Source organism: Odocoileus virginianus, chromosome 7, assembly GCF_023699985.2.
Source record: "Odocoileus virginianus isolate 20LAN1187 ecotype Illinois chromosome 7, Ovbor_1.2, whole genome shotgun sequence".
Lineage (NCBI taxonomy): Eukaryota > Metazoa > Chordata > Mammalia > Artiodactyla > Cervidae > Odocoileus > Odocoileus virginianus.
The window spans coordinates 85,348,045-85,368,617 of record NC_069680.1 but is presented as its reverse complement, the minus strand read 5'-3'; the positions used below and the strand labels follow the sequence as shown (position 1 = coordinate 85,368,617).

The 20,573-nt window shown below is 50.1% G+C and overlaps 1 protein-coding gene across 1 annotated transcript in view; it reads right to left on the bottom strand.

The window, feature by feature from the left end:
• Window positions 1-2,080: 2,080 nt before the first annotated feature.
• Window positions 2,081-20,573, bottom strand: part of C7H1orf198 (chromosome 7 C1orf198 homolog) — a 35,442-nt gene continuing 16,949 nt past the window's right edge. The window contains exons 3-4 of the mRNA XM_020911806.2: window positions 7,477-8,022; window positions 2,081-4,970 (exon numbers count right to left, since the gene is read on the bottom strand). Coding sequence (XP_020767465.2) covers window positions 4,914-4,970; window positions 7,477-8,022 — 603 coding nt within the window. The 3' untranslated portion in view covers window positions 2,081-4,913. The remainder of the gene's footprint in view (window positions 4,971-7,476; window positions 8,023-20,573) is intronic.

Genomic DNA, 20,573 nt, shown 5'->3' with positions numbered 1-20,573 from the left:
ATTTCACTCCATCAGCTTTACACATTATCTTTGATAAATTGGTTTTTAATCTTTATGGAGTCCACCTTCTATGTAGAATTCTGTAAGAATCCATGTTGATATCTCCTATAGTGAATCCTCCTTTCCCCTACCAATTTCTGGTGTCACTTTGATTGCAAATTAAGTCTCCTTTAATGGGTGCATTTGTCCCCAAGCTCTGCACTGATCTAATAATGTATTCCTGCACCAAGACCCATAAACATGTTTCATAACTGACAGACAAGGCTTCTCTCATTTTTCAGTGAACTATTTTCACCTACAATGTAGTGTAAATCTATCCAATTTCCCCAAATGCCCAACTGCAATTTTTGTTGAGGTTACACTAACTTTTTTAAATGATTTGAAGAAAATGAAGTTTTATAATATTGTTATCCCACCTAGGATTATTCAGCTCTTCTTCTACACCTTCCATTTTCCTTTTATAGTTTTATTTGTTTAAAAAAAAAAAAAAAGTCATTAAAGTTGATTCCTGGGTACCTCGTATTTTCAATTCTCGTTATGAGTTGATTTCCTTTTATTTGTGTTTCTAGTTGGCATTGCTGCTGTTAATTTTTAATTTTATATTCAGAATTGCTCATTTGCTTTCTACCTGAGTTTTGGTGGGATTCAGAATCACTGATTCCCTCCTATGGTGCCCCCCCACCTTTGGGATCAAGGCACCTCTAAGTTCATTAGATTACATATAAGCATATGATCAGACCAATGAAAATTTCTAGACAAGCCCCTGTGAATACCCCCACCCCACAACCAAGAGCATTCTTGTCCCCCAGATTCAACATCTTTCCTCCAGGCTGCTAAGTGTTGAATACACCCAGATATATTTGGTGTCTATGCTGATGGCTCCCTCTTGCATAGAGACACTTTTATTTCCTTTGGTAGCTATGTTGCTTCCACATACTGAGCTACCATAAAGGTTGCCAAACCTAGGGGAGACCTACTTTGCCTTGTCTCATACATATACATACACTTGCTGGTCCACACACTTCATCAAATCACTGTAATACCAAAGAGTCAGCAAGTACAATCATTTGCTCACCCAAAAATCTGTGGTCAGCAAGGCCCCACCTTGCATGATAACTTAGAAGTCTGACACCTGGAACCCCCATTTTCTTGAGGGGGTATTAGTTTTTTTAAAATTTTTAATTGGAGAATAATTGTTTTACAACGTCGTGTTGGTTTCTGCCATACAGGAATGTGAAGCAGCCATAAGTATACATATGTCCCCTCCCTCTTGAAGCTCCCTCCCACCCCACACCCCATCCCACCCATCTAGGTTGTCAGAGGACCAGGTTGAGATCCCCATGCTCCACAGCAACTTCCCACTAGCTATCTACTTTACATATGGTAATGTATGTTTCAAGGCTACTCAGTCAATTCGTTCTACCCTCTCCTTAGCCCACAGTGTCCACAAATCCGTTCTCTATGTCTGCTTCTCTACTCCTGCCCTGCAAATAGGAGGTGAATGAACTTAGAGCCTGTTATACAGAGTCAGTCAAGAGAAAGACAAATATCATACATAACACACATATATGGTATCTAGAAAAATGGTACTAAGAGGGTATTCGTTTTAAAAACTGACATCCGAACATTCTCTCAGTCTACAACTGGTAACCTAACACCTGCACCTTAATGAACAAAGTAGAACTCACGAGCCATGTTTGTATTTCCTTCAAGAAAAATCAGGTTCAATCACATTCACGGTGAAAGCTTTTGGGGAGATGGCATCTGCCCTTCTGAGTCACTCACCTGATGCCATCGGCTTGTCTTGGAAAGACATGCCCTGGGTTCCACGTCACAGGAGGGCTGCATGAGAGCTCTCTGGGGTTCAGCCCACCTCTCCTGCTGGGGGCCTGTGTACCTTGGCTACTGCTTCCCACTAACCTGCACAGGGCCAAGGCAGGACTGTGCAAAGTGGGCCTGCCGAAGCAAGGTTTCAAGCGGTTTTAACTAGTATGAATCCTTTTATTCCCCTCTAGGTTCAACAGCAATCATCCTAGCAGGCTTTCTAACTCCAGCAGAGGTCCCAAAGAGACACATCGAACAAACTTTAAATGGCTTTATTAAAGGCTGTTAATACAAAATACAACCAAGGTACAAGTAGTCAGTAAGAACTTTTCATTTTTGAAAATGTGTATCAAAGAAGAAGCTGTTCTGACACCCACAGGGGTGCAATGGGGCTGGGTGCCATGCCCCACTGTTCCCAAAGCAGGTGACACTCCTAAAACCCAGAGGGTAGAAGTGGGGAGGGATCCCAAGTGAAAGAACTGAGACTGGTTTCTAACTTCCTGGTGGAGATTTTGCTGTTACAGTCACCCAAAGTAAGACACTGAATCCTTGAGCTGAAACTCAGGGGCAGACAAGAGAGTGGCCAGGATGAAGAAGGAAGGGTGCAAAACCACATTAGGTTTCAAATGAAAAGTGTGAATACTTAAAATAATATAAATGTCTGGTTTTAGAAATGCCATCTTGATACATGGCAAAAAAAAAAAATGGCAAATGTGAGTTCAATTTTCCCTTACTTGGACACACCAAACATAGATTCCCAGGAGGATGGTGAAAGGCATCATCTTAACATGGACTGCCCAGGGTTAAGAGGAGACTCTGCAGTTCAGGCAGGATGGTGACCCATGAGCATGTGTCCAGGCCATCATCTCTCCCTTTCAAGTTTTATTACTTTGCAAAGCAAAGCAATACAATTTCAGGACTCCCTCTAGGATTTCCCAAGCAGTGATTTTACATTTAATCTCAGGAGGCTGTACCTTTATGAAACTTTAGACATTGTTACAGAGACCTGAATTCCACTGGGTACTGGACCCCAGATGATGATAAAAGAGGCAGAACCTTTCAATAATCCCTAAATCTCCTCAGCTACCAGGAGAACTTGATGGGAATACTGGGTTTTACGAGAAAGTGGAAAAGAAATTAGAGTTCTCTCTCAAAAGAACAGATATATCACCTTGGCTAACTGTCCCAGGACACAGATCTTTCTTTCTTGATATGCCAACACTAAGAAATGCAACTTCTGGACATCTTTTTTTCTTAAGCAGACCCTGCTTTCAAGCATGGGTTCTAAGACAGTCCACTGTGCTCAAAGCTGGAAGCGGAGACAGGTGGCAAGCCCAGCTCTGAAGCTCAGTGGCTGACCTGTGGGGCCGGTACCTAGCTGTGCAATTGCAGCTGGGATTTCTAGGATTCTTTCCCCCTCATCACCATGCTAGGAACCTTTTTCCCTTGAATGTTTCAACTCTACTTAAACAGGGCAGAAAGAACTTGTATTCACCACAGTACAGTCAGTCACCAGAGGAGGAAGGTCAAACCCAAGACCCCAAGGAGCCAAATGAGGTTTAGAGACATAATGCGATTGGCAGAAGCCAAACCAAAAGTTGGCTAGGCCACAGTTTTGGCAGAAACTTTCTGGGGGAAAAAAACAGTTGCCATGTGCTTTACCTTGGAGCCAGATAAAACATTCTAGAAATCATTTCAGAGTGTCATATGAAACAGAAAGGCATTTTAAAAAGACACACTTTGATACTGAAATCAGGTGCTCACTGGCAGGATTTGCAGGGATTAAGGCGTCAGGTGAGAACACAGTGAGAGGCAACATGGAGACCACGCCAGGGCATGGAACACAGGCTCACAGCACTTGGAGTCACTGGGCAGGGCTCTCCTCTGACCCTACGCCATCCCATCTTGGGTGAAGGACACCTTGCCCTTCTGGGTAGGCTCAGAGCGGCTAACCCGACCCCCTCCCCACTCCCCCGGCAGCAGAGACCACAGCAGGCAGCCAAGTCCACCTCCAGGAGATGCTGTTGCCATGACCATGAAGGTCTCCAGGGGGCGCCGCTGGGGCCATGCAGAAACGACTGCACTTCTGTCGGTGGTCAGGATTGAGGGAGGGTCCATCGTGACACAGCTTGACCAGTCCTTGGGATGAAGGACATGCACTGCCCCTGCCAGCTTCGCGCCAGAAGGTTCCAACGCAACTAATCAGAAGAGCCTAGTCTTCCAGCAATGCCTGTCATCTGCCCTGACTCCTGCAGATGCCCAGGACAGGAAACACCTAAAAGGTCAGGAAAGTAGCAAAGAACTTCCAAGGGGAAACTGGTACAAACCCAAGAAAAGCGGTAGCCCTATAACTGCTAAATCTAGATACAAAATCATGTAAAGTTAATACAAAACTTTAAAACATGCAACTTGTTAAACAAAGATGAAGTCTGAGTAAGTAGCATGGCAGGCAGTTTAAAGACAACCTCTGCCACATGCCCATGATCCATTTCCTGGAAGTGATGCGGAGTGAAGGGTGGCACGTGATACAGAGGTGGGGCTTCCGCAGAGGAAGAGGCGTGGCTTCCACACGGCAAGCCGGACAGCTGGGGCTGTGGGCGTGGGCTTCAGGGGCAGGCAGGTCTCCCCGTGGTCACAGCGGGCGCCCAGCGCCATGACTACTGAGGACATCCTCAACAGCCACCCATCAGAAGGAGCCCCGTGCATTTTTTAAAAGGGTGGGGACAGTGACGAGGTGGGAATCACTCTATGATTTTTATGACATGGTTGAGAAAACTCTTTCTCGAAGGAGGGGGAAAACTGGGTAGAGCTAGAGCACAGCTTTTGTTTTTAAGATTTACTGAATTCCTAAGAGTTTTAAAAAATTCCAAATGTAAAACTTCTGTTATCAAATTGTTGAAAATAGCACAGATATCTGGTCTTACCAAAAAGGGAAAAAATCTAGAGAGCTGGCCAAGGCAACATTAACCAGCTTCCAAATGATTCTGGAAAGAGTGGGAACGCTGCCCTTTTGTTTAATCTCCCCCTTCACCACACCACTTTGGAAAACACTTGGGGATTCTTGGTTTGTTTGTTCTGTCTAATCCACTTTACCAGTTGTCCAGAAAATCAAATCCTGTCTTCAAGATGACATTACTTGAGCTGACCTGTAAGAAGGGACAAAAACAAAGTGAGGCATGAGGCTTTTTCCAAGTCAGCACAATCTAAAAACAGCATCTCATTTAAAATGACCCAAATGAAATAGCTACTTCCCTCTCAGAGGCTCCCTGACCTCAATTTGCCTCAGTGCTGGGAACCAGAAAATTAAATAAAGCTCAGTGCAAGCCAAACTGCCAGGATCCAACACATATCCCTTTCTGTCCCCAGGCACGCCTGAGGGCAGCCTGTAGACCCCACCTGGAGAGAAAAGGAGAAAAATGTATCTTTTCTATTTCTTAATGAGGGGGCATGTTTAAATTTAGTCACCCGTGGAGTAAGAGAACAAGTTAGGAAGACAGTCTTTCTAGTATGAAACACACTTACACAGTGACAGACAAAATAAATTACCAAGTTGAGGGAGTGAAAAATAGAAGAAAGGATATAAAACTTCTTTCTCTCAGATGATGTGGCAGGTTCTGGAGTGGTTTTCCCTAACCCAGGACCATTCTTCAGGTCAGACTGCCCATACAGGACGTGGGGTTGGCTTAAAGGGCCATTTGTGAGCTGATCCAGACACACTCCCACAGGCTTCCGCCAGCCCCCCGAGAGACCCGTCTGCTGGGCTAACACCAGTGTGTCCCCCGGTGGCTGCAGCCTTCCTGGGCAAGGGAGCCTTGAGCCTGCACCCTCCACAAGCTGCCAGTGGAAGGCGCTGCCACAGAGGCAACAGAGGCAATGGGCTAAGCAGCTCCCCCGAGGGGCTTTTGCTGCCCCTCAGACTGAGCCAGAGCTTGAACAGCCAAAGGGGCTCAGGCGTCCGTTCCTTTGTCTGGTTTCCTGCCAGTGCTCCCGGTTCAGCAGCATTCACTCTGTGCTCTGCAGTCAGAATCGGTTCTGTCAGAGGACTCCATGGGCTCGGTCCCACACTCCACCCCACCCCGCAGACACACACTTTCCTGCATCTCTTTACAATTAACGCTCTCACATATCTTATATAAATGCTTCCCTCAGAGGAAGACCCCACTGCAGACTGTCAAGAGCAGTGGGCTGACTGAGTCTGCGAGAGGGAGCCGCGGGGCAGGAAGCCAGCCTCAGGGCCAGCACCACAAGGCGGTGCTCCTGGGGACCCGGGGGCCTCCATCACCCCATGGCCGTCCTCCCCGTGCCTCACTAGGACCTCAGCAAGCACTGCAGCCCATCCAGAAAAGCTCAGAAGGGCAGGAAGCAGTAAAGCTCTGGGAAACGCCGTCCATCTCCATGAACGAAGCCTTGCTCATTGCCTCACCCAGCTCCATGAGTAGGCTACCATCTTCCCCTAGAAATGGTTCTCAGATATGCCTTGCCCAAGTATCTGTTTGTTCATTATAAAACAATGTCTCAAAACCACGGCCTCCCTCTGAAATACCACTACCTGTTTATTTGGGCTTCCCTGGTGGCTCAGCAGTAAAGAATTCACTGGCAATGCAGGAGCCACAGGAGATGTGGGTTCAATTCTTGGGTCGGGAAGATCCCCTGGGTCGGGAAGATCCCCTGGAGAAGGGCATGACAACCCACTCCAGTATTCTTGCCCGGAGAATCCCATGGACAGAGGAGCCTGGCAGGCTACCATCCACAGGGTTGCAAAGAGTCGGACATGACTAAAGTGACTTACCCTGCGCACATGTGCGCGCGCGCACACACACACACATATTTATTTTGGATTTGGGTGATCCTCCAACACTAACTCCATTTAAAGTCCTAACCAAATATTCTCTTTCTTTGCTGAATTTTCTCAAGTAATGAAGACCAGCTAACAAAGACAAAAGTCGGTGCTTCATAACACTGGGAAAACATGGAGAAGCCACTCACACTGCCTGTTCTCTTGCAGGGCCCTTTCTTCACGACTCACTGCACCTCGACAGTGAACCTCTCAGATCTTTCTTTTCCTTCTCCTGCATCCCTGGAATGAGTCCTTTCCTTAGGACTCTACTTGGGACACCTAACTCTGTGTTTTGCTTGGAAACGAGAAGCTGCCCATCACTACCGAAGTGAGTCTCCTGTGATCTGCAAACAAGCACAGCTGCTCCTGGTGGAGGTTTGGGGGCCCTGCCTGCTTCCCCATGTGCCCTCAGGACACCTGCAGCTCCCTTCCTCACCCACAGAGCAGCCCAGCCTCCCAGGCCCCTGCGTGGAGCTGGCATTCAAACCCCACCCACACTGCCAGCTTTCCCCTCGAGTCCTCTGCTCACTGCCCCCCGATCCTTCGTCACCTGCCCTCACACAAGCAGGGAAGGGCGGGGGGCACCTGAGACATGATCATACAGCAGGCAGACAAGTCACGGCACCCAGACAAGCTCACTGAACACGCTTCTTGCATGTCTGTTGGTTGCCGAGCTGAGTGACAACCCAGCAGGCCGCCGAGGGATGGCAGAGGAAGAAGGCATGGGCATCTGTGGCCCGCCGCCCACCCACCCCTGTGAGGCAGCCCTCGTCCCTTCAGCAAGAAGGAGACCCTGGCTGAAGTGAGACACCCACCTGTACAGGCACGGGTTCCAGGAAGAGAGCATCCTCCATGTCCTCCGTGGCCTCCATGGCCTCGGGAGAGGGGGGCTTTCCCATGGGCCCAGAGGGGCCGGCTTCGCTTGGGGGGCTGGCGCAGGCCTGGGCGGGCGGGGGCCTCTCACACTCCGCGCTGATGCTGGGAGCGGCCCGCTGCTCCTGGCGGAGGCTGCTGGGCTTCTCCACCTTCGCCTCCCTGGCCCTTGGTGCGGGCTCCTGCCGGTAACAGGCCGGCAGGACCTTCTCCCCTTTCTCCATAGACTTGATCTGGCTGGGGGTCAGCGACTGGAACTCCGCCTCGGGGCCCTCCCCGCGGGACCGCTCTGCGTTGATCTTCCAGAAGGATGCCTCCTCTTCCTTCCAGGCAGGACCCAGGGCATCCAGGCTGGAGGACTTGCTGCCCTGCGGGGGCCGGAGGGCCTGCGATCCCTGAGGAGCTTTGGATGGTGGCCTGGCCTCACCAGCAGTGCTGCAGCTCGGCTCTTGGATGGATAAGGAGGAGATGCTGAACTCCATCTGACTCTAGTGGGGTGGGGGGAGGGGAGGAGAAGTACAGCCACACTTTCAGTCAACAGAACGGGTGTGCCAGCCCAAACATCTCCCTAGGAGCAGCCGACTGCCTGCTGTCCTTCTGCTGGAACTGTCTGTCTGTCCTCAGCAGTGATTTGCAGGAATGCCATCACATCCCCGAAACACGGCAGAAGCTTTGAGAGCAAGGCCCTTCACTCTGGAGGCTACAAACATCTGAGACTCTTGTCTCTGACTGACGACTAAGGCCTCTGCTTGGTGAGCGGATACCCCACCTGGCTCTTCAAGAGAGATTCCCACACCTTTCTGAGGAGGGTGACTGTCCCCTTGGCAACGACAAGGACAGGCACATGGTCAGCATAAGCGCCCTGCAGTGAGGATCCAAACCCAGAACCAAGCCCCCACCTCACAGGCCTCTTCCTTCCTGACTGATGACAGCCAGCAAGGGTGAAAACCAGTCCAGCAGTCAGACCCTGCTTTCCTGGACTAAAACGAGAAAGTCAAGGGCAGGCCTGAAAGCAGCTACAAAGATTCGATCCCCCCCCACGCCCCTCCATCCCACACTCTGCCTTCATGCCAGCTAAGGACGGCCTGTCTGTGTGCCTCAAATTCCTAAGTTGAAGGCCTGACTTCTGAAGTTAGTATTTGGAGGCAGAGCCTTCAAGAGGCTCAGGTGAGGTCATGAGGGTGAGCAGGATTAGTGCCCTTATGAGAAGAGACAGAGCGATGCTCGCTCTCTACCTCATGAGGACACAGCGAGAAGACGGCCGTCTGCCAGTCAGGAGGAGGAGTCTCTCCCAGACCAACCTGCCAGCACTGTGACCTTGGACTCCTAGCCCTGGAACTGTGGGAAGTGAACGTCTGTTACTGGATGCCCCCAGCCTGTGGCATCTGGCTGACAAGACAGGCTTCCTCTCCGGTGCTCTCCTCAGCGTAGCCCTGCTCTCAGCCGATCCTGGTCCTGTTAGGTGGGGAACCCCCGAGGGCAGGGCCATACCCCACATCCAAGTGCCCCCAAGACACTGCCTTATTCTGATGCTGCTAACCACTAAAAGCAGTAGGACTGAGCTGGGCATACTCAGTCGCATCCAACTCTTTGCAATCCCATGGACTGTAGCCCACCAGGCTCCTCTGTCCATGGGATTTCCCAGGCAAGAATACTGGAGTGGGTTACCACTTCCTCCTCCAGGGGATCTTCCCAACCCAGGGACAGAACCCACATCTCTTGGGTTTCCTGCATTGGCAGGCAGATTCTTTACCACCGCACCACCTGGGAAGGCCAAGGTTGAGCTGTATGACCAGCAGATCACTGGGGGGAAACCTGGCCCCTCTGACAGTAGTGCACCCGGAAGGCTGTTCCCAAGTCCTACAGAGCGAGCCCTCTGCTACCTCAATGCCTCTAAAATCAACCTGGAGCATTCCTCTCTTCCTCTCTACTTGTACTCTCGTGTACATTCCCTTCTTCTTCTTCTTTTTAAAGTAAAGGTATCAGGACTTCCCTGACAGTCTAGTGGCTAGGGCACCACGTTCCCAGTGCAGGGGGTCTGGATTCAATCCCTGGTCAGGGAACTAGATCCCACAGGCTACAACTAAAAAGACTGCACATGCCACAACTAAGACCTGTCTCAGCCAAATAAATGAATATTAAAAGGAAAATAATAAAAGTATTAAAACTATATGCTAAAATTTGAGGAGTTAGAAAAAAAAACATTCATAACCTTTCCCTCTTCCCATAATCTCTGTTTCTTTTTGTATTTTCAGGTAATCTTTTTCAGATATGTGTTTTATGAGATTGCAGTTCTGCTATGCATATAATTTGGGTATAGTTTTTTCACGTAGAACCATCATCAATGGTGGGGTGTGATCTTTGGAAACCATTCGTTTTAAAGGACATACGATACTTCATTTAGTGGCTGTCCCAGCATCTACTTTCCCACTTTCTTCTTATCAGACATTTGGCTACTTCTAATTTTTGTTGTTATAATTAAGGCTGCCATGAACATCTTCTAGTATATAGCTTTCTCCATTTGGAGTTCATTTAGTCAGATAGATTTCCAGAAGTGAAATACCAAACTACAGTAGGTTTAAACCTTTCTTCCATCATGATTTTGGGTGCATACCAAATTCGTTTGCCAGGGGCTGCCCCAATTGTTAACGCTGTTCACTATGTATCAGGGCAGCAGTTGCAGCCACTGGTTCCCTATTAAAACATGATCCTCTCCACCCGATCCCTCTGGGTCTTCCCAGCGCACCAGCCCCGAGCACTTGTCTCATGGCGGGGATCGGGATGGGGAATACATGTAAATCCATGGCTGATTCACGTCAATATATGGCAAAAACCACTACAATACTGTCAAGTAATTAGCCTCCAACTAATAAAAATAAATGAAAAAAAAATCATGAATCTCTGTTACTTTAATACATACACCTTCACTCAATAAATGGTGATTCCAATCTAGTTTATATAAACAGCACTCTCCCAGGAGCCTCACCATTGCAACATGTTTGTCACGACAAGGATGGAAATAGTGCTTTTCCCACAGAAGCTGGAGACCTGAGCCCAGGGAGCTGCATATGTTCTATTTGGCTGAGATTTTTCCTCAAACCCCAGATTCTGATAGCCAGAGGACACCCTTCGAGATGATGAGGCCACAAGGAACTCTAGCTACGAGCACAGGCTGCACTCAAGCTCAGGGTTATAAGATATAAAACCCAAGGAACGACTTCAAAACTCAGGTACTGGGGCTGAGAACAAATGCAGATTCTGAGTGCATCCAGTGCACCAGACAGTTTCCTTTCCTGATGGGTTTTTCATCTAAAAGTTTTTATTCTACAATGGAGAAAAATGGAGGTCCACTGCAAATGAGTGAATTGTCCTAGATCTCATAAGGGATTAAGAGATAGTCCATTAAGAGATTGTGTGGCTGGGTTTCCAATCTGGAGCAAGTAATTTTAGGCTTGCAACTATGCTGGGCATCACATCACGTATAAAAAGCCAGTGGCTGCCATGGACAATGTCTTTATAAACACCAGAGATCCTCATATGCAGCAGGATTTCTGTATGTCAGCAACTAATCTGGTTTTTAGGTTTCTGAGGGAATCATTCTCAAATACTCCATATTTCCATGTGTGCGTGTCTGCATGCTCAGTTGCTCAGTCATGTCCAAATCTTTGCGACTCCGTGGGCTGCAACCCGCCTGGCTCCTCTGTCCACGGGATTTTCCAGGCAAGAATACTGGAGTGGGTTGTCATTTCCTTCTCCAGGGACTCTTCTCAACCCAGGGATTGAACGTGAGTCTCCTACATTGCAGGCGGATTCTTTACCACTGAGCCACTTGGAAGGCCCACATATTTCCAAATTCCACAATAAAACATAGGGAGAATGTGGACATAGAGATGATGAGTTCTTTAAATATGCAAAGTGCTAAAAAAAAACACAGCTTAGAATTGAGACTGAGAGAACTGAGTTGAGATTGATCTGGAAATTGTTGGGTAAGAAAAGTACTTGTACTGAGCAGTTCATCAAACCTTAGGCTTTTTTAGGATCAACATTTCTCCAGTGGGGGAGAAGCCCCTGGAAGCCTGGGAGGAACACAAGTCTACACAGAGGGCAGCAGTGGGCCAAGCCAAGGACCCTGGGGAGGGAAGCCAGGGACCCTGGGGAGAGTCGCAGTGGCTCCAGGGCTGCTTCAGGCCCTCCGTCAGGACACCCAGGCAGCACTGAGCCGGAAGTGACAAACTGCGACACGGCCACGGAGGCTTCATGGCTCCTAGGGCCACCAGAACCCTCACAACAGCTCCTCGGGGAAGGGTGACATCCGGGTAGAAGAGGGCGCCACCTGAATTGGGGTGGCTAGCTGGTCTGGGGTGCTCTAAGGTGAAAATGGGAAAAATAAGAACTTATAGAAAAGACAAAGTTCTAACATAATTCAGCTTCTAAGTCTTTTTTTTTTTTTTTTTAACCAGGCATTTGTTGGTTTCCATTCTGCAGGTAGTATTATGATCATAGCCCCCTTTTAAGAAACAGTCCTCCCTGATCAGCTGCACTGGGGAGGGTCTCTTTCTTTCCTACTTCTCGCCCCAGAAGGCAAAGGTTTGTGGTTTGTGTTGGAAACACATGCCCAGGGACGAATCCGCCTGCCAACGCGGGGGACATGGGTTCGATCCCTGGTCCGGGAAGCTTCCACGTGCTACAGGGCAACTAAGCCTGCACACCACAACTACTCAAGTCCATGTGCCCAGAGCCTGTGCTCCACAAGAGAAGCCACAGCAATGACAAGCTGGCACACCACAACAAAGGGCGGCCCACCACTCGCCACAACTAGAGAAAGTCCATGCAAAAAAAGAGCGCTCAGTGCAGCCAAAAGTAACAATAAAGTAAAAAATAAAGTAACACGTGCCTGTTGGGAAGCTATGGGGAAGGAAAAAGAAGAGGGACAGAGGGCCATTTATTCCTAACTACAGTTCATCTTCCTTGGCTCCAAGACCCCAGAATACCAGCAAAACTGGGCCAGGACACAGTGGTCATTTTCAAAGACACTGCTGTCCGGGTCACACAGAAGCAGCACCTGCGCTGCAGCCCCCTTTGTGCTTTAGAGGAGGCGTCCTTGCTTTCGCTGCATGACTCCAGAGCCCTGGGCAGCCCTTCCCTCCCAGACCGGGACTCAGCCTGGCCTGTCTCCTGCGCTTTCTCCTAGAACGTCCCCCAAACCCCGGGTCCACTTTAGAAGAGCGTTCTGAGTGAGAAATATGAGTGGCTGCCTGGGTGTCCTGATGGAGGGCCTGAAGCAGCCCTGGAGCCACTGCGACTCCCAGGGTCCCTGGCTTCCCTCCCCAGGGTCCTTGGCTTGGCCCACTGCTGCCCTCTGTGTAGACTTGTGTTCAGCCCAGGCTTCCAGGGGCTTCTCCCCACTGGAGAAATGTTGATCCTAAAAAAGCCTCAAGTTTGACAAACTGTTCAATATAAGTACTTTTCTTACCCAACAATTTCCAGATCAATCTCAACTCAGTTCTCTCAGTCTCAATTCGAAGCTTTTCGTTTGTTTGTTTTAGCACTTTGCATATTTAAAGAACTCATCATCTCTATGTCCACATTCTCCCTATGTTTTATTGTGGAATTTGGAAATACGTGGGCTTTCCAAGTGGCTCAGCGGTAAAGAATCTGCCTGCAATGTAGGAGACTCATGTTCTTTCTGGAACCTGCTCCTCTCAGTAAAGAGCAAACACACCAGTGACCCAACCCAAAACTGGGCTCTTTTCTTCTCCAGTAAAAACGGAGTAATGATTATCTTTACCTCCCCAGACTGTTGTTTTAGAACCAGACTTAGCACATAGTAAGTGCTCAATAAATGCAGGCTACTGGGCTCTGCTCCTCTTCTACTCGGTCAGAGGTATCTCAGCTCCCTGGGGGAGGTCAGTATCGCCCTCTGGGCACTGGCCCCCTCCCGCCTTCCTCTGGCCACCGGGGGCGTAAGCCAAGTGCCCGCAGCTGGGGCACGCAGGCAGTGTCTGTGCCCGGAAGGGAGTGAGACTCTGGAGCCCCATCCTGGCCCACTGTCAGACGTGCAGTCTGAGTAAGATACTCCCTGCGCGGCCATGCTGTGGCCACTGTGCGGTCCCACAGGCGCCCCGCAAGATCTCTGGCCTCACCTTTCCCCACACCCCTGAGGCGAGGAAAGGGGGTCTTCTGATACTGGAGGGGACAGCCCAGCCTCGGAACCTGACAGGCCAGCAGGGGGACCGCCTCCAGAGCCTGTGGTGAAAGCTAGAGTCAGGAAGTTCTCATGTGATGCTTTCTGTCCTGGAACAAAGGTTTTCCAGGTGCAGAGGAAGAGCTCTCAGGAGCCTGGCAGCCACACTGAACTGCGTCCAGCAACGGGGGGCCTCATGTAAAAAGCAGCCTGAGGTCAACAGCTCCCGACTCAGACAGCAAGCCCGTGGGGGCCTCAAGCCGGCGGTCTCACACAGGAGGGCTGAGACAGGAGAGGTGGAAATACTCAGGAAGCCCTCTCCCCTCACACGGATGCTGAGGACCCCACCCGCAACCTCCCAGGTGAGGGCGAGAGCCCCGGGCTGCGCACCCGGGCTCAGGCCAGCTGGGCCAAGCCTGGGGTCAGCTGCCCATGTGGGGACCTGGGTCTCAGCTGGCCATGTCTGTTCTAAAAACAGAAAGACCACAACAGAAAGACCAGGCTCTATTTTTACGTTCCACTCACTGGAGAGGAATGTGTAATATTTCAGTAAAGGAGGGTGCAGGCAGCCAAAACTAACTGTTTGGCTTGGCAGCCTGCGGCAGGTCTAAACTGTTGAGACAAAGGCTGTAGAAACATTGTTAGAAAATATAATAGTTTACTAGAGCAAATCCTCATAAATTCACAAACCATTTAACATTTATCCTCCCCACCACCCCCTCCAAAGAAGGAAGAGGAAGAGGGGAAGATACTAAAAACTTAGAATCTCAAAATTAGCAGAATGACAACCTGGAGAAGAGACAGCAGGCCCTGGCCACTGAGACTGGGGGCGTCAGACCCTCCAGGCAAGTGGGGCCTGGCGGACAGAGCCTGGGACCACCCGCCCCTGATCCCGAGGCCCTGGGTGTTTTCCCCAGGGAGCCGGGCAGACAATGGGGCAGTCCAGCTCCACTCCATGCTGCTGGGCTCCGTGGCAACGAGAGCCTGGAGAAAACCCCGCAGATGCCCAACAGGAGGTGGGGGTGAGGAGCTGCAGTCATCAGGTCACGGGAAGAGAAGCCTCTGCCCTCCAGGCGCTTGTCGCCTCACAGGGATGAGATGCCCCAGCAAAGACCAGTACCAACAGCACGAATGCGTGCCTGTGCAGCGGGGTACTCCTCAGAGGGGACACGGGAGGGGGGCGCTTGCAGCTCAGGGTGAAGGGTACGGTCTGGGCTCGGATACCCAGCCCACACACCTCACTCAGCCTTCAGTTTCCTCATGGGTAAAAGGGCGCATTGTTGGGATTTGTCAAGAAGATGCCTCTGAGGTGCTCACCACAGATCGGGGGCCTGTGGGAGCTGCCAGGCTGCTGAGAGAACTGGGCAAACCATAAGGAGCAGGATCTGCTCTGGGCCTGCGGGCGGCTTGAACCTGCATGAGGAAGGCAGGCGGGCTGGGTGGGCTGAGGGCAGGGGCAGGGGGCTGGGCCAGGCACGAGGCAGGAGACAGGAGACAGGGCTGAGGGCTGCAGGAGAGACCAGCAGGAAGGACCCCTGGGGTCAGAGAAGCAGGCTGGGCCCTGGGTCGAAGGGGCTGACAGGTTACTGCGCCCATGAGAGTCTGGAAAGGTCAAGAGCAGGGGGCCTCAGGTCCGCTCTGGATCTCAGGAAGGCAAGTGAGAGACAGCTCGGGGGCATCGGGAAGAGGAGGGAGACTTCACTGCTGGGAAGAGACAGGGGTCTCGGTGAGGGCTGCAAGCAGGAGTGTTGCTGTGACGGGGGGATGGTACGGCTCCACGGCCCCCTGCTTCTCAGAAACTTTGGGCTGGCAGTGAAGAGGGAGAGCCAGGCAGAGCCATAACTGGATTTCCAGGGAACCTTCCATGTATGGATAACCTGATGGAACTCCCTCTGTTCCCCGTGAGCAGGAGATGCCAGCAAGCCACAGGCAGATCCAAGCTGCAATCTCTCTTCACTGATTCCCCCTGCCTGCCAGGTACAGCCTTCTCTGAGCCCCACTATCCTGGCCCACATCAGGAGCAGGGACACTGACCTCCCAGGGCAGAAGACTTGGACCTGCCTGCAAATCCCTGGTGTGGACCTCAGTGTATGGAGATGCTTTTGTGCCCAGGCATTTACTTCTCCTCCTGAAGAGGGGCTAGGAGGCCTCCCTACTCCGGGCATGGTCTGTGCTGACCGTTAGAGATCAAGGAGCTGATTCCCACCCAGTTTACTTACTGTCCCCAATGGGGCAGCTGAACCTCAGGGGAAGAACTCGTGCAGACAGAGAGGAAAATTCCAGACAGCCTGGGGGAGGAAAGCACGGTGGGGGTGGGGTCCCCAGGGTCCAGCTCTCCAGCGCCAGGGCCTGACCTGCCTCTGTAGGAGTCTCCTCTAAACTCCCCAGCCCAGAGGGACTAGGAATGCCAAGAATCCTCTCCTCCCCTCTGTGGAACATTCCAAGGCTGAGTGTTTTCCTCTTGAAACCTCAGGAGCATGAGACAGGAACCCACCGTGAGGCCCTGCAGGAACCCCCTGCTCCAGCACACCTGCGAGGCTGACGCATGAGGGGAAAGATGACGACCAAGGGCACCTCACCGGCTGCAACGGGCACTTCTGCCTCTGAGCCTCCCTTCCATGGGGAAGAGGTCAGAGCAACAGAGGCCCCAGACCTGGCACAGCCTCCGAAGGAAGCGACCCAGGAGGGGAGGGCAGGCTAGAAGACTGAGCAGGAGCCAAGGAAGACCGACCGTGCCTGCCCAGCACTAAGGCCTGTCCTGACCAGAGCCGCCTTTCGGGGACAGACGACACTGGCCTGCGCATCCTCGGCAGGTCTCCGCAGAGGTCCTCTGCCACAAGCTAGCCTCAAGGACGGAGCCCGGGCAGAGGCGCGAAACTTGGGAAGGAATCCCAGACCCCTGAGGTTAACTCTGTGCTGGACAGTCATGCCCTCGGGCCAGGCTGACCCCCGGCTCAGCTACTCTCTTGGCGGCTGCTGACCAAGGATCCAATCTGTGCCCCTGAATTGAAAGTAGAGTCTTGGACACTGGACCACCAGGGAAGCTCCCTCTTCCGCATCAGAGCCGAGAAAGAGCTAGGCCCTGAGTGGCACTCACTAAATGTCTGCAGAAGTGGCGGTCTAATGGTTAAGACTTTGTGCTTCCAATGCAGGGGGCATGGGTTGGATCCCTGGCCAGGGAATTCAGGTCCCACATGCCGTGTGGCACGGCCAAAAAAGAAAATGGGGGAAGAAAGTCTGCTGGAGTGAACAGCTGCAGAAGGCATGAGATCATATCTACCAATGTGCATGTAGATATGTGTTAACTGCAAGAGGGAAAATAACTGAAGGAGTGATTGTGTGCCTAAAGCTGTCCTCCTGTCCCCAAATGCACTCATCCCCTCACTGGGCTGTTTTCTGAGAGCAACTGATTACTCATCTCTGAGTTTAAGCATAATGTCTAACCCAGAGTAGATGTATAATCAATGTCTACTGAATTTTTGAAAAATCAATGAATGGTGTCATAGAGACAGGAAGTAGAAAGATGGTTACCAGGGGCTGGAGGAGGGGGAAGGGGGGTTTCTGTTTATAGGGAATAGAGTTTCAGCTTAAGAAGATGACAGACTTCTGGAGACAGACTGTGGCGATGGCTGTGCAACAGTGCACACTCACAAATGGGTAAGATGGTACATTTTATGTTAGATATATTTTATAACAATTAAAATTTAAAAACAAAAATTTAAAAAATCAGTGGATGATAGACAATCAAATGAAATGATCTGGTGTCAGGGTTGTCAGAGCATGGAGTCTTAGATTCAAAACGGCACAAATTCTCTGCAGCTGTCCATCAGAAGCTACAATGTATGTCCTCAGATCCCAAATCTGAGCTGGACTAGGCCTCAATTAGACCAGCAGAACAAAGCAGAGGGGACACTTTGATACCCAAGCCTAAGCCTAGGAAGGCCTTGTCGGTTTGCACTCTCACCCAGGGGAACTCTTCAGCTACCATGCAGCTCACTGCATACATGTGGCCCCAGCGGAAAATGGGAGAGAGGTTATCTCGAGCAGCTGGTTCCCATTAGCTGTCTGGTAACAGGTCCATGGAAAGGCCAGCAGAAGAACAGTCTGGCTGAGCCCTGCCCAGACCCTGGCCCACAGAGTCAGGAGCAAAGAAACGAACGTTTCAAGCCACGAAGCAGTGGGGTGTCTGTCATGTATCAAAGATTTCAAATGATGAAGGGCCACTAGCCCTGCAGCTGGAGATCAGGGCCGCCCTGCCATGGCTAACCCGCCTCCTGCAAGCAGCTCTCCAAAGAAGTTCTCATGAGTCTTTAAGTCCTAAGGAAGAGTGTGACAACTCAGGGAGGCAGGCACTTGACTTTTGCCTGGGAAGAGGTGAATGTGGAATGCTGCCTGGTAAGGACAGGGTTGGGGTGTGGCCCTTTGCTCCTTGGAACACTTTCTGTTACCCCTACAAAGTACTGACTTTAAACCACATAAGTTTTATTTTGAGAACTCAAACAGAACAGGTGAGGACATAGCCAGCCTACCAATTCATGAAATAAGCTGGTTCTCTCATTGGAAGGGAACATGAAATGGAATTCTGAGCCACAAAGACTATACCTTTTACTGAAAAGATACAAGTTAAAATGGGCAAAACAAATCGATGTGATTCTACCAAGCCTTCTTGATTTATGCAGGTTCCCAGGAGACCTGGATGCCATCTGTGACAATTAACACCACCACAAGTGTAACCCATGCTGGATTATGTCAGCACACTTTGTTCTAGAGACCTTTTCCAGGCACCTGTTCCCACACTGAGCCTCATTCACAGCAGCTGCCCCAGGCGCTGCCCCCTCCTTGTCCCAGAACGTCATCTGCATTGTGTTAGTAACAGAAGAAACAGCCCAACCCACAAATGGCTGACTTGCGAACATTTAGCAAGCTAAATTCTTTTTTTTTTTTTTTTTTTAGGAATTCTTTCTTTTTCTCTCTCTCTTTTTTTTTTTCATTTATTTATATTAGTTGGAGGCTAATTACTTTACAATATTGTAGTGGTTTTTGCCATACATTGATATGAATCAGCCACGGATTTACATGTGTTCCCCATCCTGAACCCCCCTCCCACCTCCCTCCCCATCCCTCTGGGTCATCCTCATGCATCAGACCTGAGCACTTGTCTCATGCATCCAACCTGGACTGGCGATCTGTTTCACAATTCATGATATACATGTTTCAATGCTCTTCTCTCAGATCACCCCACCCTCGCCTTCTCCCACAGAGTCCAAAAGTCGGTTCTATACATCTGTGTCTCTCTGTCTTACATAGAGGGTTATCGTTATCATCTTTCTAAATTCCATATATATGTGTTAGTATACTGTATTGGTGTTTATCTTTCTGGCTTACTTCACTCTGTATAATAGGCTCCAGTTTCATCCATCTTATTAGAACTGATTCAAATGTATTCTTTTTAATGGCTGAGTAATATTCCATGGTGTATATTTACCACAGCTTCCTTATCTATTCGTCTGCTGATGGGCATCTAGGTTGCTTCCATGTCCTGGCTATTATAAACAGTGCTGTGATGAACACTGGGGTGCACCTGTCTCTTTCAGTTCTGGTTTCCTCGGTGTGTATGCCCAGCAGTGGGATTGCTGGGTCATATGGCAGTTCCATTTCCAGTTTTTTAAGGAATCTCCACACTGCTCTCCATAGTGGCTGTACTAGTTTGCATTCCCACCAACAGTGTAAGTGGGTTCCCTTTTCTCCACACCCTCTCCAGCATTTTTTGCTTGTAGACTTTTGGATAGCAGCCATTCTGACTGGCGTGAGATGGCACCTCATTGTGGTTTTGATTTGTATTTCTCTAATAATGAGTGATGTTGAGCATCTCTTCATGTGTTTGTTAGCCATCTGTATGTCTTCTTTGGAGAAATATGTGTTTAGTTCTTTGGCCATTTTTTGATTGGGTCATTTATTTTTCTGGAATTGAGCTGCAGTAGTTGCTTAACAAGCTAAATTCTTATGAGAGCAGATATCCTCAGGAGAGCACAATGCACGTAGGGCTCGGGGCATTTTAACTAGTCCGATTTCTATCACTGAGACATCATGAAACCTATGGCCCAGTCCTGGAACATCTGCACTGCCTTCTGTGCCCTGTCCACTCCAACCTGCAGACTGCCCATCTGCCTGTTACTAGACATCATCTCAGGTCCCCATCTGGGGGACCCACAGAAAAGCATCAGTGGTGCCCTGATGAATGTCAATGTGGTGACATACTTTCCACCCACTTCCAACTACCTCTGCCCTGTTCCTGGACCAGGGATTTGTTGTCGGACTTCAGAGCTCTGAAACTGCAATTCCAGGGTGCTCCTCCATATCCCTGGCTCCCTCCCACCGGCCCTCAGACACCCCTTAACCAGTGTCCATATCCTGAAGGATTCAGCTTCCAGGCAGAACTCTGTCGCTCACCCTGCCCTCTGTTTAGACTTAGGTTATTCATCTGCCTCAGAAATTTAAAAAATAAAAAATAAAAAGACACACAGGATGCAGATGTTTGCATCTTTATTTTTAGGACATTTAGGACCCAACGTTCTGGTTCCCTGAAGGCAGGAGTCTGTGCTGGCCGAATGAACATGTTCATCTGCATTAATGCTAAGTATTCTCAAAAGCCACCTCCTAACTCCCACATAAGAGTCACCTTAGCTTTCACAGGCTTCCTCATCCCAGGGGCATCGCATCACTTGGGGCAGTCATTGTTGGTTACAGTGCCACCTATGGGCAAGGACGCCAGCTCTCCGGATCCAGACAGGCCCTTGTCAAGTCCGTCATTTGTTCTTAGACACAGAACCCCACGTGAGAGCCTCTCAGACTTGA